The sequence below is a fragment of the Mesocricetus auratus genome, unplaced genomic scaffold, assembly GCF_017639785.1.
Source record: "Mesocricetus auratus isolate SY011 unplaced genomic scaffold, BCM_Maur_2.0 Super-Scaffold_100010, whole genome shotgun sequence".
Classification (NCBI taxonomy): domain Eukaryota; kingdom Metazoa; phylum Chordata; class Mammalia; order Rodentia; family Cricetidae; genus Mesocricetus; species Mesocricetus auratus.
The window spans coordinates 84181799-84206722 of NW_024429194.1; the positions used below are offsets into that span (position 1 = coordinate 84181799).

The 24924-nt window shown below is 49.2% G+C and overlaps 1 protein-coding gene and 2 long non-coding RNA genes across 4 annotated transcripts in view; 2 read left to right on the top strand and 1 right to left on the bottom strand.

Moving 5' to 3' along the window:
* The window catches only part of Fam83f (family with sequence similarity 83 member F), a 28697-nt gene extending 4932 nt beyond the window's left edge, over positions 1-23765 (bottom strand). Inside the window, exons 1-5 of one of the 2 annotated variants that reach the window (XM_040754098.1) lie at positions 23301-23765; positions 4627-4794; positions 4035-4156; positions 1867-2552; positions 296-742 (exon numbers count right to left, since the gene is read on the bottom strand). In XM_040754098.1, the coding sequence (XP_040610032.1) occupies positions 597-742; positions 1867-2552; positions 4035-4156; positions 4627-4794; positions 23301-23765 (1587 nt within the window). In that variant the 3' untranslated portion in view covers positions 296-596. Of the gene's footprint in view, positions 1-295; positions 743-1866; positions 2553-4034; positions 4157-4626; positions 4795-23300 lie in introns of those variants that run through there. The other variant, XM_005067004.4, reaches the window with a different exon arrangement.
* On the top strand, positions 612-18209 carry LOC121142933. The gene is made up of 4 exons (XR_005880097.1): positions 612-905; positions 14882-15029; positions 16886-17009; positions 17810-18209. It is a non-coding gene; the product is annotated as an uncharacterized LOC121142933 (long non-coding RNA).
* LOC121142932 lies at positions 22913-24768 on the top strand. Its single transcript, XR_005880096.1, has 2 exons — positions 22913-23174; positions 23525-24768. It is a non-coding gene; the product is annotated as an uncharacterized LOC121142932 (long non-coding RNA).
* The last annotated feature ends 156 nt before the right edge of the window (positions 24769-24924 follow it).

Sequence of the window (24924 nt, forward strand, 5' to 3'; positions counted from 1 at the left end):
TGTCCCAGGATGGCGGCCATGCTACGTTTTTAGGTGTGTAGTCAGCTACTCAGCGGCTGCCACCTTGAGGGAAGACGCCAGAGGTTCCTGAGCCTAGGGCTTGGGAGGTATAGGAAGAGCCTTTGGGAGGGGAAACACAGCTTCTCAACTCTGCCTTTGAGTAAGAAAGAAGCAGGGTCTCAGTAGAGAGCTAGATATCGGCCTTGGTAGGGTGGAAGAGCGTGTGTGTGTGTGTGTGTGTGTGTGTGTGTGTGTGTGTGTGTGTGTGTGTGTGTGTTGCTACCTCTATGTTCTTCCCCAGGCTGGAGGCGGGGACAACACACTTCAGACTTTCCCATGGATTAGCCACTCTTACCCAGCCCTTCTTCTGGTCTGCTTAGGGGGCTGCGTGCTCCGGAGCAAGAGCTCCCAAAGGCACAATGGGACCTGCTAGTTGGCTTGGAGACAGGCAGGGATAGCAAACACTAACTGCCCAGTCATCTAAGCAGGGGAATCTGACACCAGAGGCAGCAGGAAGGGACAAGACAATGGGCTTTGTGTTTCTATGGAAACAGCACCTAAAGGTGAGGGGCATGAGAAGAGAGAAGGCTTCTACCTCACTTCCAGTCAGGAGTTGGGAAACAGCCCTGTTGTGGTTGGGCTCGCCCCCTCCTCTTCCTTGCCAGGTGTTCACCATGGCAACCTTCCTTCCAAACAAGAGGCACAGAGAGCATCAGCATCTGGTGCTGGGAGCCAGGGAAGCCTAAGGGGAATGGAGATGGGGAAACAGCCACTCTTCTCTTCTTGTAGGACAAGGTCCAGGCCTGGCTTTGACCCATGTTTACAGTCACTTTCCATGACCTGCACTTAACGCACTTCTCCCAGAGTTCACCTGCATCTGGACTCACGTGGGCATCGATGATGAGGTGTGTGGAACCTGGCCTGTCAGCTGCTCAAGCAGTGTGGGCCCACCGGAGGCAGCGGGGGCTCGGGGTGGGGGGTGGCCCTAGTGCTCATACTGCGCCACATGCAGACACCCCTGGACCTATTCTAAGGGGGAGCTACATCCCTGGGTTCAACAGGACACAACATGCTTCTAGTCAGGAGAAAAGTGGTGTCTTCCTTGCCCTAGGTCACTGATGGAGTCAAAGCCAGCTCTATGGGATACCTGAGTCCTGGGAGCCCCTGGGGTGCCCAGGACAGAGACTTCACAATTAGTTTTCATGTAGTAAGCCAGCCAGGAAGCTCAGTTCTCATCACTGCAAAGCCCTGCAGCCACAGGAGGAAAAATTCCAGCACAGAAGTCCTTCCAACTCAGGGAAGCAGGGAGGAGAAGGAAGGCCCCACAGCAGCCTCTCCGTCACTACCAGACTACTGGAAGTCATGTCAGAGACTGCTCTGGAGAAAGAGAAAAAAGGCAGGGCTTCAGGGAGATCCCCGAGAGATGTTAGAAGAGATGCCACTGCTCCACACCATCAATCTCTCCCAGAGGGCAAACCCACTTTGCAAACAGACATGGGGGAAATGGCTCTAACTATTATCATGGAAACCAAGAGGCTGAACAGGGCATCAGTGGGATTGGGTATGTCTGATGACAGCAAGGAGCGGTGTGGCTAGAAGGAGCCCTAGACTCTCAGCCAATGCTGTGCACTGTTTTTTCATTCATAAGAGGAAAACTTGTCACACTTCCTTCTCTTACTGAAGCTACTATGAAGGTGATCTGAATACCATGGAGGAGTAAAAGAGTCCTCCCAGACCTTCCCATGCCCACTGCTGTGCTAAACACCAAGCAAGGCATGTACCACTCTTCCCTCAGAGACGAGGGATCTGAAACTTGGACCTGCAGTGACTTGCCAAGGGTCACCAGGTTCAATGGCATGAGCTCACCTGATATGTTGGCACTGGAACCCTCGTTGGGCCTCTTCCCCAGAGGATACTCCACATCAGCGAGAGTCTCAGTGGAGGGCGCCATGTTGTTCAGCACTGCAGACCTCTCAGACCTCTTCACTCTTCGGCTGAAGATCCTGCTGCTGAAGCGTCTGCTCTCCTTGGCTGGGGTGGCCTCTCCATTGGCAGCTTCTCCCTTGCCATTCTGGGGGAGTGCCTCTCGGGATTTGTGCCTCAGGTCTGTGTGCACCTGAGAGACAGTCCTGCCATCCTTTGGTCTCAGCAATCTTGAGGGGAGGGGCTCCACTGTGGGCAATACCTGTTCTACTGTAACCAGATCATTCAGAAAGCTCTCCAGACGCCGGGCAGACTCACCACCGCCATTGCACTCCTGTCCCTCTGCATTGCTATCAGCCTCCCGCTGCTGCCGGGCCGCCCAGCGCATCATCTCTCCTGGAGGAGGGCGGCTGCTTGCCACTAAGGCATACTTGGGATTGATAAGTTTTCGAGCTACAGTGGAGGAGTAGTTGAGGCCAAGCCTGCCTGCCAGACCCAGGTGCTGGTACAAGTTCACCTCCTCAGAGATGGCATAGAGCTCCCGGAACTCTACGTCAAAGGGTTCCACATTCTGCCCTGTCAGGAGCAAGAGAAGGTTCCTGTCCACATAGGAGGAGCTCCAGGTAAAGCTGGGGACAGAAAGCAGAGACATGGGTGGGCTCAGACCTCCTCAGTGTCCTGCCAGTAGCTCCTCCCTTCAACCCACTTCAACCTGTTCTGTCACTGTGGCCACACCGCCTGATGCCTGGTGAAAAGTGCCTCTTGCCCTCACAGTGTGCTCTCCTTTCACCGGGCCAGATTCTGCCCCCACTTCCTTCCCATGGGATTTGAGAATCAAACCTGGATCCACATCTATTCCTCCTGAGTGTCTAGCACAATGCGGCTTACAGGGCCTAAGGTAGAACATGCCATAGGGAGATGGCAGGTCCCTGACTCAAAGCTTGGAGGCTTAAATGAAATACCCAGCACAATACCTGGCACAAACACATGCAATACATAGGAACTAAGCTGTGCCATTGCTAGCAGTGTTCCATCCCTACTGATCCTTCCCAGAATGCACAGCATCTGCAAAAACCCACACTTTAACTGCAGAAGAGGACTCAGACCATTTATTGTTACATGTGCTCAAGTCTCACTTAGATTTTTACTTTTTCAGAGGAAAAGAGATGGTTCACATGCAGGTTCTCATGTACTTGGTACTTTGCTTTCAATTCAAATTCTGGAGTCATCTTTCTGTGCCACATCTGTGGCGGTTTGAATGAGAATGGCCCCCACAGGCTCATATATTTGAATGCTTGGTGTCCAGTTGCTAGATCTGTTTGTAAGGGTTAGCAGTATGGTCTTGTTCGGGATTGGGGGGGGTGTCACTGGGAGTGGGCTCTGAGGTTTCCAAAATCCATGTCATTCCCAGGTAGCTCTCTTTGCCTTGTGCTTGAGGATAAGACGTGCGCTCTCAGCTACTGCTCCAGCACCATGCCTGCCTGCTGCCATGCTCCTTACCACGATGGTCATGGACTCTAACCCTCCATACCCAAATGAAATGCTTTCTTTTATAAGTTACCTTGGTCATGGCGTTTTGCCACAGGAATACAACAGTAACTCAGACAACACCTCACATTGCTTCCCCGGATCTTGTACCTTTTATTTCCTGCTTATCCCACCCCCAAACCAGCCTCAAGATACAACTTCTGCTGAGGACCATGTCAAGCAGGCAATGCTTACTGCCTAGGAAGAGTTGGTCTTCTTTCTGGAATAATCAATCTGTCAACAGAAAGGACCTGGACAGGAGGCTGTTTTTGACCAGGACACACAATGCCTCTTAAAACCATAACTGTAGGGGCTAGAGAGATGGCTCAGTGGTTAAAGTGGTTAAAGAGTACTGAGTTCAATTCCCAGCAACCACATGGTAGTGCACAACTATCTAAAATGGGATCTGATGCCCTCTTTTAGCCTGCAGGGATACATGCAGACAGAGCACTCATACTTTTAAAAAAGTACATAAAAAAGAAAAATCCCCAACAACCATGACTGCAGAAGATCTAGGATAGCACATTCCACAATTACCATGGATACAGATTTCCTGGGCCTTCCCCTGTCCTGGTCCAACACACCTGTAAGATCCAGTGGCCACTTTGTCCCCATCCACCATCAGGAACCTCGATGAGAGAGTCCCCTTGATCTTCCCCATGGGCATGTAGAAGCCAACTCCTGTCACAGAGCGGACACGGATGTTCTGAGGAGAAGAGAGAGATACCATTGCCCTCTCTGGGGAGGCCTCGAGGCTCTGCACCAAGGTCTTGCTTTGGGAGAGGTCCACAGACCCTGACAGTGGCCCAAGTGTTTCCAAAATTCTCTGCTTCCTTCAGCCTTAAATGTTTTACTTTCAGCAAGCTCAAAGTTCCCGATCAGAGAACTACAGCCCTCTGCTGAGTCTGACAGTGAAGAACCACAGACTTAACAGCTAAGACTGGGTGAGAGCTGCCTCCTTCAGCCTTGGCAGCTCTAGGACAACAAAAAAGTATTAAGGATATATAAGCAAGCAGTTACAAGTTCCTGAGTCATGGCTTTACCTAAAAGGAAATATATTATTAGGATCCTGAACTTCAATCTGAGTCCCCGAGCTTGGGAGGAGGAATGGGGAAGAGGCAGAGGAATGGCAGAAGGAGTCTCAGGACCACAACCTGTCCCAGTAGTGCAACTCACCCGAATGCGGAAATCAGCAAGCTCCAAACCCTGACACATCTCCAGAAAGTACTTCACACCTGTCTCATCCAAGATAATGTATACGGGGACCCGTCGCTTAGAGGCAGCATCTACAATGTCTTGGAATATATCCCCATCAGTAAAAAGGTCCATGACGACAGCAATGACCTGGACAGAGAAGGTACTGCTGAGACATCTTGTAACTGATACATGTTCTGGGACACACCTGCCCAGAGAGGATCACCTTGCTTTGGGGCAACTGATGGCCAAAAGTAAAAAACCCTACCTGCCACCACTCCTGGGTTCTTCAAGTACCCACATTTTAGAGCACACTGAATTCAAGTGAGGGGCCCAATGGTACAGACTCTGTTGCTGGTACTTCATCCTGGATAAATTCCAGCCTGTTCTGGAAATTTCCAGAACTCTGCAGAAGTCATGTCAGGAGAGGGATGGGAGCCTGGAGAGAGCTGCCCCTGCTGCCCCATGGAAAGAGCAGATGTGAGGTGTTATGGCAAAGGTGTAAGGGAAGGGCTCATTTCCATCAGCCACAGATTGGCATGAACATCACTTTCTCAGCAGATCTGGGCACTCTATCTCCCTGTAGCTATGCAAAGTCCTGCACAGCCCTGGTACTGATGCTGACAGAGCTAGAGCTGGCCAGGTATCCCTGACCTCTGATGCTCAGGCTTCCCCCACCCCCATCATCGAATAAGAAACAGTGCTCAATAGCCCTCACATACAAAAACAAGCCCTGATTGTGTTTCCTTAGAAGCAGGGACCTTTTTCACCCCAGGGTTGTTTTTTTAAAGTTTTATTTACTTTATGAATATGAGTGCTCTACCTGCACATACAACTTTATGCCAAAAGAGGCCACCAGATCCTACTATAGATGGTTGTGAGCCACCACGTGGTTGCTGGGAATTGAACTCAGAACCTCTGGAAGAGCAGCCAGTGCTCTTAACTGCTGAGCCGTCTCTCCAGTTCCCCAGCTTTCCTTTTCTTAAACATCTATTCTTTTCTTACATATTACATTCAGACTGCAATTTCCCTTCCCTCCACTCCTCCCAGTTCCTCCTTCACCTTCCCTCTCCCCCAGACTTACGCCTCCTCTGTTTCCCTTAAAAAAAAAAAAAGAGCAAGTCTCCCCAGGATATCCATCAAACAGCATGGCCTAACCAGATACAAGACTGGAGCTGGGCATTGGTGGTGCACACTTTTAATCCCAGCACTTGGGAGGCAGAGGCAGGTGGATCTCTGTGAATTCGAGGCCAGCCTGGTCTTCAGAGGGAATTCCAGGACAGGCTCTAAAGCAATAAGGGCTCACAGAAACCAGTGACAAACATGGACCCTGTATGCATCTGAGCTAGGTCCTCTGCATATACCTTATGATTATATAGCTTGGTGTCCCTGTGGGACTCCCAACAATGCGGGGGGCTCATCTCTGACTCTTTTACCTGTACTTGGGGCCCTTTTCCTCCTATTGGGTTGCCTTGTCCAACCTTGATATGAGGATTTATGCCCAGTCTTGCATCTTCTTTTGTTTGTTTGTTTTGTTTTTGTTTTTCGAGACAGGGTTTCTCTGTATTGCTTTAGAGCCTGTCCTGGAATTCCCTCATCATCTTCACACTACACTATACTTTACCATAATTAAAGCCTCTGAGGTCTCTCTATTCCCTCACTTCCTACAGTGTTCCTGCTTTCTCTAACTCTTTCTTCCTTTTTTTTCTTTCTTTTTGTTTTTTGTTTTTTCAGACAAGGTTTCTCTGTGTAGCTTTGGAGACTGTCCTGGAACTAGCTCTTATAGACCAGAGATTCGCCTGCTTCTGCCTACTGAGTGCTGGGATTAAAGGCGTGTGTCACCACTTCCCAGCTTTGTTTGTTTTTGAAGACAAGGTTTCTCTGTGTAGCCTTGGCTGTCCTGGAACTCACTCTGCAGACCAGGCTGGCCTCAGACTCACAGAGATCCACCTACATCTGCCTCCTCAGCCTCCTAAGTACTGGAATTAAAGGTGTACACTGGATTAAAGTGTGTACCACCATCACCCAGCTTTCTATCTCTTCCATTCGAGAATCATTAACACCCACATAATGATCACTGGGCCCCCATAGGCACAGTGATGATCTAAAGACAGATAAGTTACCACTGCCACAAAGATAAGCCACTTACACAAAATAACTAAGGCATAAGGTGAAAGAGATAAACGTCTTAAGAGTTACACAAGTGACATGTGATGTGCAGTGAGAGACAGGCGAGCGCTGCTTGTAACCAGGGAAGGAGAAGAATAAAATAAGCTTTACAGCGAACAGGGTGTCCTTGGGTGATGTCAGGAAGGAATAGGGAAAAGAAAGGATCAGGGTGAGAACTGAGCAGGGAACTTACCTGGGCTGCTATGTGTGAGTGTGCCCTGGCCAGGAGCACCAGGCTGAAACAGGGTGACTGTGCCTTCCTTGCTTTGAGAGACCTACAAAGTGAACATTTCTGATAGAAGGCACCGCTCCAGCAAAGACTCTGAGGCACTATAGTTCTTAATTTCACATTAACTTGGCTGGGCCACAGAGTCTCGATAGTTAGTGAAATACCATTCTGGATGTTTCTGTGAAGGTATAACTTGGGCTTCACATAAAGAAGACTCCCTTATATTGTGTGTATGTGTGTGGAGGCTTCTCCAGTCAAGGCCTTCATTGACAAAGACAAGAAGAAATTCTACAAGCCATATGCCTTTGAACTTGGACTACAACTCTCCCCTAGGTCTCTAGTCTGCTGGTTTACCCTGAGGTTTTAGACTTTCATCTCTCTAGTCAAGTGTGGTGGTGCACACCTGTAATCCTAGCATTAAGAAGGCAGAGGCAAGAGAAGCAGGAGTTCATGGACATCTTTGTTTGTACAGAAAGCTCATGACATAACCTGTCATCATCATCAACATCATCATTCAACAAAACTACCAAAAGCCAAGAAGATCAAGTTTTTCTTCCTTTTCTCCCATCACTGTACACACACACACACACACACACACACACACACACACACACACACACTGTTGACTCTGTTTCTCCAGGGTACCCTGACTAGTTGTAGGCTGAGGATGGGAGTGAACATTCACTAAAGAATCCCCAAGAACTCATGTACTTTGGGTAACTTTTCTAATCTGATTTTTCACATTTGCTCTACTGGGAAGGACTGTTATTCCCATTTCACAACTGAGGAAGTAAATACACAGGGGCCAAGCAATGTGTCCAAGATCACATAGCTAGTACACGGCGAAACAAGAAATAGGTACACTTGACCTAAGAACACATTTCACTGCTACATGATATTTTAGAAACATCAAATCGAAAAGCCCATTCTTGGAAAGGACTAAAATCAGACAAATATCTAGAGAGACTGACAGAAAGAGGAGATACAAACAAAATGTAGGATGAAAAGGAGAGATAATTTCAGGTGCAGTATACATTTAAGAAATAGTAAAATATGAACTAGGTATAGTAGTGGAACTTACTATAGTAAGTGTGATTCAAGTGTGTGCTATGAGATAGCAGAATCGTACATACCTGGCCAAGTACCCAGGGAACTGCCTGGATCTTGGCACAGGTCTACAAGAGAAGAGGGAAAGAAATACTCAGCAGCTTTCCTTGGGAAAACAAAGACTTGGCAACAATTTCATTATCTTTCTCTAGAAGACAAGGTAAGGAAACGGTAGAGGAGAGGATGCGCCGTAGCTGATGTAAGCAATGAATGAGTCCCATGATCAGTTCTTAGATCTTTCCTAAGACTTATTTTATTTGTATATATGTGGATTGAAACCTGCAAGTGCTGAGAGGCCAGAGAGGGCACAGGATCTCCTCAGGTAGTTGTGAGTTGCCTGTTGTAGGTGCTGAGAACAAGACCCAGGGCCTCTGCAAGAGCAGCAAGTGCTCTTAACTGCTGAGTCATCCTTTCAGATATTCTTCTTAAAAGTGTGGTGGCTTGATTTTGTAATCCCAGCATTATGGTGTACAGAAGGAGGATTAGAAGTTCAAGGTCATTTTTGGCTACAAAGCAAGTCCCAGGCCAGCCTAGCCTACCAGAGGCCCTGTCTCAATATGCGTGTGTGTGTGTGTGTGTGTGTGTGTGTGTGTGTGTGTGTGTGATGATGTTGTAGTGAACTCTATAGTCAAATACTATTTATGACACTGTATATTTTCCTAGGATACAAACATGTCCAAGGACTTACACTGAGCACAGGAGAAAGGAATGGGAAAATGAGAAAGAGAAAATGAGAGAGGTCCTTGGGTGGCCTGATGATAGCAGTGGACTGTGAACTATGACTACATTAGCTCTTTTGTACTTGAGGCCAACCAATCAAACAAAACATGCTCAAGTCCTCCAGTGGGGCTGTCACAGTTCACTGTAGGTATGGGAAGGGTACAGTGGCTTTGGGGGAGGAGGTACATGGTGTCATGGTCCTACAGAGAGTACTCTTCATTCCAGGGAGATACAAGCTTGATGACCCGAGCTTGATCCCCAGAACCCATGTAGAGATTGACACGTAAACACTGGACCTCCACATCCATGCCATAACTAACCACCTTCTCATCCCATACTGCCTGAGGCCACAGTCCACTGCCCCCTCTCATTTCTAAACTCTACCCAGTGTCCAGCTCAGACTCATCGAACACCATCTAGGACAGTCTGGCCAGTTCCCAGCTGACTTCTTGGATCCCCACTTTTACTTTTTCTGTAGCTGGAAAAGCAAGCAGGGAAGTTAAGACTTACCCTGGCCCCTACCTAAGAATGAAAGAGATGGAAAGTTCCCAGGACAAGCTTGCAGGAGGCTGGGTCTTAGACACCCTGGTGAGAGTCAGCCATGTGTGTCACTACCAGTTAAACAATGGAATATTTGTTGTAGGGAGAAAAAAAATCAATCATGCACTGGCTCTTGCAATCTAGTTGTAGAGAGGTGATAAGTACCCTGTGCTTTGGTCTCGGAGGACTCCTGCTTGACACTCATCCTCAGCATCAGGCCCAGGAAAACCAGCTCCATACCCTTTGCTGAAGCACTGAGTGTGCCCACTAGTCTCCATGCTAAGTCTAACTTCAAGGCTTCTGGTGAAGATGGAGGTTTGAGGCTTACAAACAAATAAATTAAAAAGATAAAAAAAAGAAGGAAAAATAAAGTAAGACTTTACAGGCGCAAAATCCAGGGAAACAGCCCCTTCTGGGTAGCTCTGCACCCAGCATCCTTCACCTGGTTACCTACTGAGGCGCGACACAGAGAGAGGTTAATTCGAGCTGGCAGTTGTTTAGAAGCTGTAGCAGGCACACTGGCAAAGAGGCTCTGATGCTGCAGGACTCCTCATGGGGTGTTTCCTCAGCTCATCATCTCCTCCTTTGATAGCCTGCCCAGGTAGCAGGGGCGGGAAAGTAGAAGGAGGGTGTTTGGAAGCCCTAGAATGCCCTATCTGCCATTCAACTTTAATGACTCTTCTAGCTTTCCAGCTCCTTTCCTTAATTGCCATTAGAGAACAGAGATGAGGAGGGCTCTGCCTTGCCCTGCAGACCCTGTATGTTTAGATGACCCAGACTACAAAAGGCTCTGACAGATGTCCACACCCACAGAGCTGCTGGCTGCTGGGATGTATCCCCTAGCCTTCTTCACAGGAACGTCCAAATTCAACATCGTTCTAGTCACAGACAAAGTCAGAGTCTGTTGGCTTTTCCTCCTCAATCAAGAAATCTTATCAGTCCTCACCCATCATTGTACCCCATGAACCCTCTCTGGGTCATTATCCCTTGCTGTTCCCATGAATACTGTCACCCTAGCACAGGACTCCCTGTCTTTTGTTTAACTTCTGGAATAGCTTTGTTGGTCTCTCCTGTCCCTTCTGACCTCTGATTTCTTCTCCATAGCCTAAAACAAAGTTGATGAATCAGTTGGTTTCATGACCCTCAAAGCGGTCCAAACTCTTGGAGACCTGACATGGGTAGGGCCCATCAGTGGGGCAAGCCTCACCTCTGCCTCTTGTTGTGGGTCATTCAGAACCACCTACAATAACCCGAACCCTGGACCTCTCTGTTGAAGCACTAGTGACCTCTGGAGTTGGAGCACTTCATTGTGCCACTGTAGGTGATTTAACAGCATCTGGGCCTCTTCTCACTAGGTACAAGCAGCATCACCCCCCAGGAATGACAACCAAGACCAAGTATTGCTAGATACAAACAAGTGTCTCCTTGAGTGTGTAATATTGTATGGCTCAGAAGCTGTTTCTGAACCTTCCATAACCTGATGAAGCATCTCTGCAGCTTTTAAAACCCTGAGAATTTCCCGAGTCCCTTCTTTTAGAAATATTAACCACACTCTGCTTCTTGCCCAGCTGTATTGTAAGCAAACAACAAAGGCTCGGGGCACTCCAGCATAATGTCTGCTCGTCATCGCCTCCTCTCCCAGGCTGGGCTTCTGACGTGGACATGGGAAGATTTCTTTCAGAAGCTCCACACTTGGCAAAGAGCTCAGAAGAAGGCATTATCCGTATCTAAATGGAGACATGTGTGTCTGTTGTGTTTGCTGTAGATGGCTACGGTTTTGCAGTTTCCTTTATTTCACAGGGTTAAGAGAGGAAACAGATTTAGAGTAAGATTTTTGGTGGGGTGGTTTTGCTAGAAGACAGAGTTGAAGTTCTTCCTCAAGGGCATAGAGAATGGTGCTGTTGCCTAAGCGACAGCTCACAAGTCTGTGGCTCTGCTTTCAGTCTGCTTACTGAAGATCCTGAAGGAGCAGCCAGCCCTGACTGAGAACAATACTTAACCAAGGGGGAGAGCTCTGCCACTGAGGAAACCAGGACAGAATGCAGGGCCTTCCCCAGCACACACAGCAAGTGCCTTTGTGCAACTATAAAATGGCAGCCTTCTCCCTCTGACGGAGTGCAAAGTCAAAGAGCAGAGAGCATCCATACATCAGCCCCCACAAGGCTGCTTGACCATGTCCACACACAGGCTGCCACTGTACTCAGCCCCTACGTTCAGAAATATTTCAAACTCAAGAATCTCTCAGAGTCAGAGAGAGACTTGGATAGCAATTAGCCTAGTTTCCACATTCAGGTCATCCAGTGGGGTCCCAGGACAACTAGGACTAAAGCTCAGGGTTCTGACTCTAGGACTGGGCTTCAGTCTCCCCAGGAAATATGGACATAACAAGCCACAGAATCCTAGGACACCTGAGAGCACACAAAACCAGGATGCCAATGAAGACGGTGTGTAGAGACCGACAATTCTCCCCACAAGCCTCCCCAGCCAACATGACATGGAACTAAAGGCTCTGTGGGCAGAAATGGCTGTGGGGCCTGTAAGATCACAATCTTCACCACTTCTCTATGGAAGGAAAGCCAAAGGCCATGGGACCAGCCTGCTGACCTCAGATGTATGCTGGTGAAAGCCACTTCTCTTGGTTGAGGAAGGGGAGGAGGGGGGGTTGTGCGCTTTGCCACCAGCTCCCTATTTAATTAAGCCTGGGAACAACTTTCAGTCTGTGCCTTGCAGCGCTGTTGAGAGGTTTGGATAAGGTCATGACTGTGACATCCCAAGATCACCTGTGCAGTTATGAGGAATCATTAAATTCACCTGCTAAAAAGCTAACTCCCCACACCTTTAGTCTTCTGGTTAAGAGAGGCAGAAGCTGGGCAAACAGGTCCAGCTGCTGCCTCCCAGAATAGCCACCAATCTGGTTATTCAACATAAAGTGGAAGGTTGGTTTGCCTGGGTTCACAGAGCAGCCCTGCCCTTCCCACTGCTGAGGGCCATGCAGGCTGGGTCTGATCAAATAGTCTGTACTCAAACACCCCTGACTGTGGAATATCATTCTCTGCTATTCCCTGAGAAGTCAAGGTTTGCAGGGCAGCACTCACAGTTATCAGCTTTTAGTGTGTAAAGAATCACCAGGAGCCACGCAAGGTGTGGGGTGGGAGGGTTGGGTGGGGAGAGGCTATCCAGAATGTAGGTTCCGCAGCCCAGAGATTCTGATACCTGGGTCCTGGAAAGGGCCATGGATCACCACGCCTATCTTCCCCAGGTGGTCAGAGTGCAGAGCAGGCTGGTCACCTTGAGTGAAGGCTAGTGTTTGGAAAAGAATATATAGCCTGAAGGCAGAAGGCCTTTCTGCTTGTGTGGCTTTGGGCCATTTATGGGGAAAGGGACATCTTCCCAGGGCTCTTCTGGTATGTGAGTGGCACATGAGTGTGCCCATAACCTGGCAAGCTCACTGCCCAGTTTAGGAAACCTTCAGCGTATGAAACTGACTCTCTTGGAAGTGGAAAGCACTCTGGGTACATAGCAAGGACTTCCTTTGTTATCAACACTGCAACAGGCCTCATCTGAATGATGAGTAGTTTTGACACTTTAAATTTCCAGTTTACGTAACCCAGGGCAGTCTGGTATAAGAGTGGTAAAACAGATGAAGACAGCCCTCCAGGGAGGGACTCAAATTGCAGGACCACACAAAGAGCACTCACTCCCTGATCCGAACCACAACCTCTTTTGCTTGCTTCCACCCTGGCCTAAATCTCCATAGTCCAAAAGCATAGTAGGGAAAGCAGACTTTGAAACTGGGAGTTCTTTGTTGGCCATGAGATAGAGACAAGTTGCTTTACTTCTCTGATGTCCGTTTGGAAAAGGTGGCTATTTTATGATCTTTAGAAGGGAAATGCAATCATACCTGAACAGAACTGTGTATGGTCTGCCACAGAGGACCTCCCTGTACCCTTCCTCTGTGGTGGGGTATGGCATACATAGTTCTCAGCACTAACTAGTTACCAGTCTACCCTGTCCTAGTCATTCTCTCTTTCTGCATATGAATCTCATAACACAACCCTAAGTATGCCCCATCTCTACCCAAATACTCCATGACTCCTAACTACCTACAGAAGCAAGCCACAGCACCCCAGACTAGCTGAAGGTGTTCCAAATTCCCTGAAACTCAAAGCTTTTTCTTCTACTTCCCCCTCTAACAATGAATTCCCAGAGATGATCTGCCCTCTAAACACTAGAGCAGGCTACACTTCAACTGTCAGCACCCAGCCCGCGTGGTAAGGTCCATTTAGGTCCTGGTTTCATCTTTACAGAGGCTGATTTAGGATCATTCTCTGGCCCCAGTCTCCAGTGCAGTATGCACCCTCATATCTGCTCAGGCCTACCCTTCAGGCCCATGCTAGTGTCTCTCCATGTGCACACAGTGAATGCCCTAAGCAGGGTTCCCTCTGGAGCCAGTGATGTGGTCTGGGTGTGAATTCTGCCCACTAAGAAGGCAGAAGCAAATCCAGGGTTTCAACAAGGTCTCATTCCCTGTGTGGCTGCCAGGCTGCCACCACCCCACCGGTGGGACATCCTAGCTTTGTCAGCCTTACCTTCCCAGCTGTTTGGAGCCATGTTACATTGCTTTGGGCTCACTAATTAGACATCATTAAACACGAGGCTCCCTCATTGCACTGGCAGCCACTGAAAGCCAACTGTGCCCAGGCAGGTTACTTCCTCTCCAGCTGCCTCAGCTTCAGTTCAGAGCCCTTTCTCTGATCCTGCAGGGCAGGGCTCACTGCTGTATACTGGAGATCACTTCCTACTGATCTGATCCTGTGGCATCTGTACTGATACAAGGCTGAATGCGGGGACACACACACACACACACACACACACACACACATACACACACATACATACACACATACACACACACACACACACACACACACACACACACACACACACACACACACACACACGGGAGACCTAACCTAAACTGACTCTCCAGAGAGAGAGGACATATATACTCACATGAGCAAAATCAACTCATTCAACCATCAAGAAACATACATGACCTGGGGAGTAAGCACGGCAATTACACCCCCCCCCCGTCCCCCACGGTTTCTCTGAGTATCCCTGGCTGTCCTGAAACTCACTCGGAGACCAAGCTGGCCTTGAACTCACAGGGATCTGCCTGTCTCTGCCTCCAGAGTACTAGAATTAAAGGTATGTGCTACCACCACGTGGCACAACAAATTTTTTAAGATCCTAGACCAGCTTTTCTCTGCCCCAAGACATGCTTCTGGGATGACTTCCCCTGCACTAAGTTGGTGTTAATTAGTGAAAATTATCTAATGCAAGTTCATTTTAACATTAGCTTAAAGCCAAACATAATTAGGAAGATAAATCAGCTACTTAAAAAATCCAATGCAGATACACAAATGTGCTCTTAGATCATCCACTAGTTTGAGTTATGTACTTGCACCCCAGGCTCTATGCAAGGCCCCTCGGAGTAAGGCGGGTCTCGAGAAATGCTTGATTAGGTGTTTCCTGAGGGGCCTGCCTGAGTGGGACGACAAGCTGGCAGCTCGCCTGGAAGATTCTGAGAAGCAGCAGGAGTGACTGAGGCCATCGTCAGGTGATATATGGCTTTGGGAGGGTTTCCCCAGAGGGGTGGGGTGTGTGTGAAGGGATGTGTCTGACTGGAGTAAGGGGGTTAGGTTCAGGGAGGGGCTGGTGGGGGAGGGGAATTATGAACTCACAGTGCTCAGGCCTCAGTCTTACACACAGAGCATCCAGTGTCTGCCCTGTGCTGGGATCCTTGGGGGCTCAGCACACAAGCGCAAGCTCAGGTCTCTGGCTCTTCTCAGCTCCACCCAGCCCCACTGCTGACCAGCAGTGACTTCACTCCTGCTGACCTCATCTACAAAATCATAAGCTGCTGTGGTATTACACAGTCTCAGGGGCTGTTGGGTCTGGAGATGTACCTCAGTCAGTGAAGCACTTCTCTAGGACACACAGTCTTGGTTGTACCTACAGTACTACAAAAAACAAATTAGCTTAAGTACCCAATAGCTGATAGCTACCGATACCATATCCCATTCCTCGCTGTACTGAAATGCATTTTCTTTTTGCCTCACCCATTAGATCTAGGCAAGGTTCACATTTAATTCACATGTTAATTTCTGGTAGCTGGTGTGTAGTACGTTCTCAGTAAGACAGGCTGAGTGACCGTGCAGATGGGGGATTCTCTGGGCAGTTTGAAAATCCCTTGGGAGGAGAAGTTAAGGTCTTTCACAGTCTGCCTTCAGGAGCCACAGAAAGGAAGAGTCCTGGTCTTTACCTCCAACCCACCACCTCCTGATTCATTATTTTAAGAAGAAAGAACAAGGGAGAAGGAGGGAGGGAGGGAGGGAGGGAGGGAGGGAGAGAGAGAGAGAGAGAGAGAGAGAGAGAGAGAGAGAGAGAGAGAGAATGCTTTCCCAGAGCCTCCCACATGCCCAGCACAATGATGACCAGCCTACAAACTGTACCCAGGATGAGTACAAATCATCAGGAAGCTGGGCCAGAGACTAATCATTAGAAAGCCATCGGCTCTCTTCCAAGGCTAAGATTCTGGTATCATTAGCAAGAGTCAACTCCATGGATTTGGGGGGAGGAAAGAGAAATCTGGAGGAAGCAGGAGCTCTGGCTTGGGTTGGCTGCTCAGAGCACCTGGGGAGGGGAGGGGGTACCTATGTGCCAGTTAGTGCCAGGAGCCAGGGCAGGCAGGCAGCCCTGCAAGACCTCTGTTCTCAGCCCTGCTTCCTCCAAGCTCAGATTGGTGGCTGGCCCCAGAACAAGGCTGTGCTTTGTATGTCCTATGAGGGTGGCAGAGCTGGCCAGCAACCAAAGGGAGGCACATCATGAGGGACGAGAACATTGAGGGAAGGCTGTTAGTGTGGTAATCCCTAAAAGGGTCCTCACCTTTTAGGAAAAACACAAGTCCAGGGGCTATGGCCCAAAGAAGGCAATCTAGGGAATCTACCCCTCCCCCTTATGCCTGTGTTACCTGCCCCAACACCGCCTTCTCTCCCTGACTCAGCCCAGATCAGGGCAGCTAACAGCCATGGACTTGTCTCCAAAGCCAGCTTACAAGCCTCCAGGGTTAGACTGGCAAAGTATACTGATGACAAATACATTTTGAATATTTCTGGAAGTTTCAGAGGGAAGAGATGGCCCCAAAGTACAATTCCCAAGGACAACATACACAGTCTTGAGTCTGATCTGGGTGGGATTTCAGTCAGTCTTTCCTAAGTCCTAGAAAGCCATCATACCTATGAGCCCTATGTTAAAGGAAACAGCCCCCCTCTCCTTTCTCAACAATTTTAACCCAGCCTCACAGAAATCCTTTTGTCTGCCTGTGTTGCTCACTCTTTTCAAGGCACAGTCCTTGTGATTCCTAGCACCATCGTGTAACTGTAAGCAATGCACCAAAACACCCCCATATTACAGATGCAGAAACAGGAGCCCAGTGAAGTCAAACAATTTGCCCAGGGACAACCAGTAAGCAAGGAAAAGAAGTGAGCAAGAATGAGGTCTTCCAATCCTGGCTTCCAGCTTTGGATGCCTTTCTCTGGTAAGAGCTTGGATCATCTGAGATCTTTCTGCCCAACAGATCCTGCCTTACAACCACGAATCCCAGAGAAGATCATGAACATGTTTACCAAGGCCCCACTTCCTGTGTCCTATTCCGGGGTTAGCAGAGGGATACACCTCTGTCAGAATTTCAGGAACCCATACCAAAAGATTTCTGAGCCTCCCCTCCCCTCCCCCACCAACAAAGAAAGAAATGGTTTAAAGCTGCACTCAGCCCAGAAGCCTAGCTCACTCTTGGCTGGTGACTCCTCTCCCACGGAGACTCTAGGTCTACAGTCAAAGGATGTGGGGGATGTTTCAAGACAGCAGAGGGACTGCGCCCATGCAGGTAGCTAGGCCTTCCAGGGACCATTCTCAAGTGTGCCTTCCCCTCCCAGTTTAGGAAGGGGAGTGAGGAGGTGTTTCCATGCTTTTCAGTCTTATTCCTCCCTGCCCATAGCAGAGTCCAAAGGGATCCCAGCCTAAGGGTTTAGGTGCCACAGGCAATCAGGTTGGGGCCAGGTAAACTGCCAACTTTCCCTACATCCATCAAAGCAAGGCCAACAGATGAACTAAATGGGGGATGTGAGTAGCTCTCTATAAGGAACAGGAAACATACATTCCGGAGCCCCAGGCCCTGAGTCTCCCAGCTCTAACTGCAGTTTCCCTTCCTATTCAGAGAAAACAGCAGCTGTGTCCCAGAACAATTAACATTTCTGTTTCTACTAACCCTAGTTTCTACAGACAAGCCCTCCATTTCTGAAGCATCTAAAGACATTGTCGTCCCCTCTATTTTATCAGTCAGCAGACTCAAGTGGGAAGAGATTGGTTCAAAGGAGCCCAGCTCAGAAAAGGAAGAGTGGATCAAGACAGAAGCTAAGACCCTTCAACTCCAAAGCCTGGCTTCTGTCACTGTCACGGAAGTTGAGTCTTCATTACTCAGAGATCTCAGTTCTCAGGAACAATGACTGAGCAGAAAGACAGACTTAGAACTCCACAGCCAAAGCCCAAGAGATCACAGGGGAAGCCCAGACAAGCTGGGGCAAGAACCAGCAGGGCTGTGGAGCCAGGACTGGAGCTGCAGCTGGGCCACTGGGCACCAGCCCTCATGGGGCAAGGACCCCAGAACCACCATGTGTGTTGAATAGTCACCTGTGGAAGGGCGGAAGAGCTGAGAGTCGGGACAATATGTAAACCTTGCAGACCCTGAGCTTCTCAGAGGTCCTCACTGACTCTTGCATTTAGCTTAGCTTCGAAGAGCAACTTAAGCTGGGGCATGGTGGCACATGCCTGTAATCCTAGTACCTAGGGGGGGGGAACCTTGCAGGTTCAAGGCCAGCTTGTACTATGTAGTAATTCCAGGCCAAGCCGAGCTACAGAGAGAGACCCGGTTGTCTTGAAAGGGGTAGGGTGGAGAGAAGGAACGGCTCAGACTCTCCTTATCAACTGCCCTGCTGAGGTGGAAGGGAAAAAGAATGAGACAAAGGGATCTAGAAAAAAGACCATCTTTTCAACAAGATGGGTATGGTATAAGTGAGAATATTATCTGATTCTATAATTCTACAAACCAGTAAGATTTAAAAACAGTATGTAGGCCTCCCCCCACTTTAGGAATATGGTGTGATGTTTTTGTATATTGACACATGTGTATGGGTGACCATGCATGTGGAAGCTGATGCTGGGAATCATTCTTGACAGCTCTTCTACCTTATTAAGGCAAAGTCTCTCAAATGAACCCAGAGCTTGTCAATAGGCTAGTCTTGCTAATCAGCTCATTCTGGGGATTACCCGCTCTTTGCCTTCTTTGGTTGAAATTATAGGTAGGTCATCACAGCCATCCAGCATTCACATGGGTTCTGGGGATCTGAACTCTGGCCCTCATAATTGCTGGCAAGTGCTTTAACCACAGTTATAACTCCACAAGGGAGTGAATGTATCTACTCTGCATGTCAACGGCTAGCACAAGGCCTGATACAGAGAAGGCACTTGACTTGGCATACTGAATGTGGCTGGTCACTGATGTTTATGGGAAAAGATGGGGATCGTTAGAGTAAAGACTGTCACCTGAAAAAAACATGTCTCTTGGTGACATGAATTGGTGACTCCAAGACTTTGCTATAATTCCTGGACACTGCAACCCAGTGGTTCATCCTTGCCTCCTACCTCTCGCCCAGATGTCTGGCCAAAGCTGCTTTATCTACCACACCTTGTACTTTGGAGCCTCTCTCCAAATCTCCTTGGCCTTGGTCTAAAAATGTTACTTCATTCTTTGGGACCTTAGGGTTCCTCTGTGACATGAGGACAATGGCCTGCCTTACAGTGCCAAGGGAACCAAGCAGTTCATGGAGAAGAGGAAGAGCTGGGTCATGAGTCAAATGGATGTCACTGGTCAAAAGGACAGGCAGAGGCTTGGTACCTTCTCACTCTTCTTGCTAGGTCAGGTGTTCAGACAGCTTCAAAGAGTCTTCCCTAACCTGGCTTATGGGTGGGACTAGTGTCTCTCCTGCATTTGTCACAGGGAATTATAAGGATGGATTAGCAGACTATTAGGCTACTGAAGAGTGGGGGTGTGTCTCAGCCATCTCTTTTCCACTAATGCACGCTTAGCACGCAGGAGACCTCTATGACCAGAACGATGCAAGCCCAGTGGGACTAAGGTTGCTTCTTCCTCTTACTCTGGCTTCTCAGTTTTCTAAGAGTTCTTGCTGTCAGATACTCCCTGGTGGTTCTAAAGGTCTGAGCAGCAGCATCTTGCCCTGGTCTTTCTTGTTAGCGTGGCACAGGCCATGGTTTCTAAAAGGCTGGGAGTTCAATAGACAAAGGAAATCACTAACTACATTAAAATAAGCAGATCTGTCGAGGTGGAAAAACAATAACAGAAAACCCCACCCCACAAGTAAACACAGCTGGATCTTTGAATGTTGGGTGCCAGCATAGCTTGGGAAGGCTTTTCTGCCATTTGTAGAGGTTTACAAAGCAGCTACTTGAACCTAACTCCTCAGAGACTTTTTTTCCCATGACCAAGGACCACCTCCATACTGACCCATGTCCTCATTGGTTTCCACACCTGGGCTTTCCTCCCCAAGTCAAAATTGTGTTTACAAAGCATCCCCTAATTAGGCTCCTTCTCTTTCCCTGAAGATCAGATATGGAACAGAAGAATCCCTTGCATAGCCAAGTCACAGCAGCTCCCTTGTTCCTATTTGTCTTTCAGAAACAAAAACAATAGCATCTTATAAGATTATTCTGAGGATTAAAGAAATAAAACCCCAAATCCCTGGCATCCAGGTGGATTGCCTTCCCTCCAAGGCCATGGGATCTCTGCAGTCTAACCCAGCCTCAAGGCAGCCAGACACTCCCTGGAAACATGGGAAACTCCCTCCTTCAGGGTGAACAGGGAGGAGGATCTCATCTGATTGCCAAGTAAATATGCTCGCCAGCTGGATGAGCAAGAGGCAGGGCCAGGCATTGGCCAGGACATGCTGTATCTCGAGTATACAGTAGAGATCTTGGTCTTTCTATAACCTCACAAGTGACCTTTAGGCAAACTTTTTTGTTCTGTGCCTCAGTTTCCTTACCTGTAAAATAGGGTGCTGCAGACACCAAGCCTCAAGCCCTACCAAGCCTCACAGACTACTCAGCCCCATCCAATCAAACTTCTTTGCATTAAAGCAAAAGTAACCTCTCACTTCCGGCTCAGTAGTCTCTGAGAGACTGCCCATCACTATCCCCCTCCAAGCCTTGGACCCACTTCCCCCAGGAGCCTTCCAAGTACAGCCTCAAATCTCCTTTTTTTTCCCTTCTAGCACAGCCTGGGCATTTAAGCAAACGCTGGAAGGGCAAAGTCCACAGCTTGGATCTTTATGGCTAGTGCCTGGCACACAGCAGACGTCCTGGACATAAGTACCAGCGCAGTCTGCAACCGTGAAAGATTCTGCCGAGTATTTATTCTAGGAGTAAAGGAAACCCCACAACACTGGACAGACCTGTCATAGAAGTTGCAGTGGAGCAGGGAGGGCTTCACCTCTGCCTTCTTCTTACAAGGGTACATGAGGAATACCATAACTTGTCACCATATTAGACCCATTCAAGTCCCTTGCAGCACCCCACCACACCATGACAAAGGACATCAGAGAGGCACACTGGTTCAGAGCAAGGGCTTTGGTGTATGGATTCCAGCTCAGCCATTTACTAAGTTAGGCAAGTATCTTAATGGTCCTGCATCTTGGTTCCTTTTTCTCCAAAGATAAAGAAAACATCTGTCTCACCTGGGGGTCATGAAAAACAGGGGGCTAACGCATGAGACGGCTTAGGAGGAAAAGGTGTTTGCTGCCACATCTGACAACCTAAGTGCTACCCTTGCTCTGTGCCTCAGTTTCCTTACTGTGAAACAAGGTGCTGTGCACAAGCCTACTAAGCCTCAGAGTCCTCAGCTCCCAACACTCAAACTTCTTTGCATTTGGAGCAATAGACACCTCTCACTTTCTGCTCAGTAGTCTCTAACTAAGAGACTGCCCATTCTAGGTTTTTTTTTTTCTCTCTGCCATTCCAAACCTACAACTAACCTCCCACAGAGAGGAAGGAGAGACAAATTTTTGCAATTTATTCTCTCTCTCTCTCTCTCTCTCTCTCTCTCTCTCACACACACACACACACACACACACACACACAAATAATAAATGTAAAAATTTCCAGCAAATAAGAAAGTCACTAACAGAGTGGGTCACATGTCATAAGCACTAAGTAAATCGAGGTTTAGGGAATATTACAGAATATGACATCATGAGTCCTGACCCTTGACCCCGGCTACAGTCTGCTGCCCATTACTGCCACCCACTTCCTTTTCCGCTTTTTTTTTTTTTTTTTTGCATCCAGCCTTGCCTTTTTCTTCAGTTGAGTGTAGTACACAAAGAAAGCCTGGTTAGACAAGAAACAATTATTCTAGAAGGAAGGTGGACGTCTGGGCAGTGAAGAGTTACCTACTTCTCCAGCAACTCGCCTAGGCCACAGCCTAGGCCACAGCGCTCAGAGAGAAGAGCCTCTCACTGCTGCTCTTCTAGCATCTTTGGTCCTGTTTGGCCTTCAGGAAAAAAGTGCCTCTAAATACACTTACCAAGTTAAATGGGACAGCGAACCCAAGCCTCTGGACACTGAGACTGTTGGTGTGGCTAATAAATCCCATGGGAGGGCTGACTAGCCGGGCTCATGGGCGAAAGGGCTTGCCACCAAGCCTGGCTATCTGAATCCAACTTCTAGAACCCACATGGTAGAAGGAGAGAACCAACTCCCCTATGGGCCAGGACATTCCTATGTGCCAGGATAACCCAAACACAATAAGCACATGATAAAAGTGTATCACCTCTCAGTGTTTGGCAAGTAAAAAAATATTAGGCTGTCCCATTAAATCTGAATTCAGGTAAACAAAAGGTCACTTTCAGCATCAATGTATCCCATGCAGTATTTGGGATAAATTGATACTGTAGAACTAACTGAAGTTCAGATTTAATGCGATAGCCCACATTTTATCTGGAAATCACCAGAGGAAAAGACTAGTCTTTCACCTACCCCACAGCCAGCCGTCCAACTGGAATGCTAACCAGGCTCCTTGGAAACATCTTAACACCCAGGCTGAGCAAATGGGCTAAATGGGAGCCTCTTCCTGCGCACCTGAGTCCAGTGTCTGCCTTGTGGGAGCGCCGAGCACTGGGCCAAGCGACAGCTAGAGCTCAAAATAGCATCTCTCATCCATTGGATCCTGCCTGGGCTCTAGTACCAAGCCCAGGAAAGGGCATGAATGTTAAGAATGGGGTCGTTGTGGGGAGAGGAGCTTCCAAGAAAAGTTCACCTGGCGTGGAGGTTAAGGGAGGTCACCACCAAACACCCACTTTGTGAGGTTGGTAAGATCAAATAGGGAAATGGCCAAGGACACACCTTGTAAATAAATCCCTGGGCACAGGTCATGATCAAGCCCTTTCAGAGACCAGTTTAGCCCAGGGACTTGCAACCACCACACTGCCCAAGAGAGAAAGATGTGACGGAGGCGTACGAACAAAACGCCGGTGCCTCCGGACACAGGATGAGAATGACTAACATCGTCCAGTGCTTTGTGATTTGCAACAAACGTCCATATCCATCTTCCAAAGGTCTCTCACCACAGCTCCACGAGGTGAGGGTGAGCTGGGGACCATTTCCCAGAGGATGGTAAGAGTGGCCCGGGAAGTGAGACCAGGTGGGGGTGGGGGGGTGGGGAGTGGGAGGGTTCCACTGGTGCAGGATTAGGGCCAAGGCCTACCTTCTGGGCCTGCTGGATCATCTGTCTGACCACCTGCTTCAGGTGCGGCGCCGTCTCTTCCTTGGGAGGGTGGGTGAAGAGCGTGACACGGCTTACACCGCGGTAGAAGCCGGAGTCCGTCCACCCCAGGTCCAGCGGGGGCACTTCGGTGTCCGAGCGGTCTGGCCAATAGGCCAGGGACTCGTTGGGCTCAGCTGGGGCTTTGGCCTTGGTTTTGCTTCCAGCGTTGGAGACGGCCTCCTCGTAGGGGCTCCAGGAGGCGCGGAGGGCCAGGCGCTCCTGGCTGGAGAGGAAGTCCCGCAGCCGCTCCTTCTTGACCTGCTCGCGGTAGGCCTGCTCGCCTCCACCCAGCAGCGCTTCCAGCGCGGCCCGCCGCCGCTCGCAGTAGTAGAAGGCGGCCTGCGCCTCGGTCACCCTCTCGTTTACGTGCGCCTCGTCTAGGCAGCTGAGCTGGGACTCGGCCATGGTGCCCCAGCCCTGTCAGGGGACCCGGGGCTTGGACCCTGCCGTCCCCACCTCTGCACCTGGAGCGGTCGAGGGGCGGGGCGCCTCACCTGGCCGCGAGGTCCGCCTCGGCCCGCCCAGCGATCGCTAGCCGGCCAATCCGCTCGGGCCCCGGTGCAGGCGCGGCCGTCGGGCGGAGAAGACCCGCCGCCTCTGCTTGGTTTGCCGGGACCTCGGGGCAGCCCCACCGACGCCACCGTGCGACGACTCTGGCCTGCCTAGCCCGGCTGGGGCACCGAGCCCCGGAGTGGAAGTGAACTCGGAGCCGGGCTGTAGTCAGAGCCACATGCGACCTTTGAGCCACGCCCGCCTTCCAGCTGCGACCCCTAGGTGCAAGAAAGGTCGGCGACTTGACCCTTTATACATCCAGCACCCTCCGGACTCGGCCCCGCGGGTCCAGGCTCACCTTCCCGCAGGCAGGGCCCAGAGAGCATGTTCTGGCCCTGGTGCCTGCGGGGCTTTAGCAATCTGACCCCTCCGACCTTCAGAGGGAAATTGTGTCGAACCGTGTAATGGGCAGTTGGTGCGGGAAAGTAAAGATGCTAATGAAATCCCTAGTTTCGCCGCCCACGCGTCCCAGTTCTGAGACCAGAGGCCTCCAGGGGCTGTCAGCTCAACACCATCACTACAAAATTTTTCTTCTAAAAGAACCACCCAAACAAACGATGTAAGCAGGCAGCAGTGCATTTGCCCCTCATTTTAATTTGAAGTGGTGTGTGCGTGTGTTTGGGCCCGATAGGCTGCCAGAGGCCTGATTACTATATTAGCGATTCAAAGTATATGTTTGAGCTCAGGGAAGGAAGCTGAGCACAGACACACGCGTGCACACCACCGCCACAGGCTCTACTGTTTCCTATTGGATTAAATACAATCTTCTTAGTCATTAACATATTATTTTGTTCGTGTGCTGCTGTACAATTTTGATTCTCCACACTCAAAATATTTTCAGATCATAGCAACCAAAGGTTCACATTTCTCTCATTTTGTAGCACAGCGTCTCGGAGCTGGAAGGAGCTTTAGAAATGAGTCCAACCCCCTCATTTCACAAACGAGGAAATTGAGGCCTAGAAATAAATGCTTTTCTATATCTCCCGAGAAAAGGGAGGCTAAGCTGGGGAAC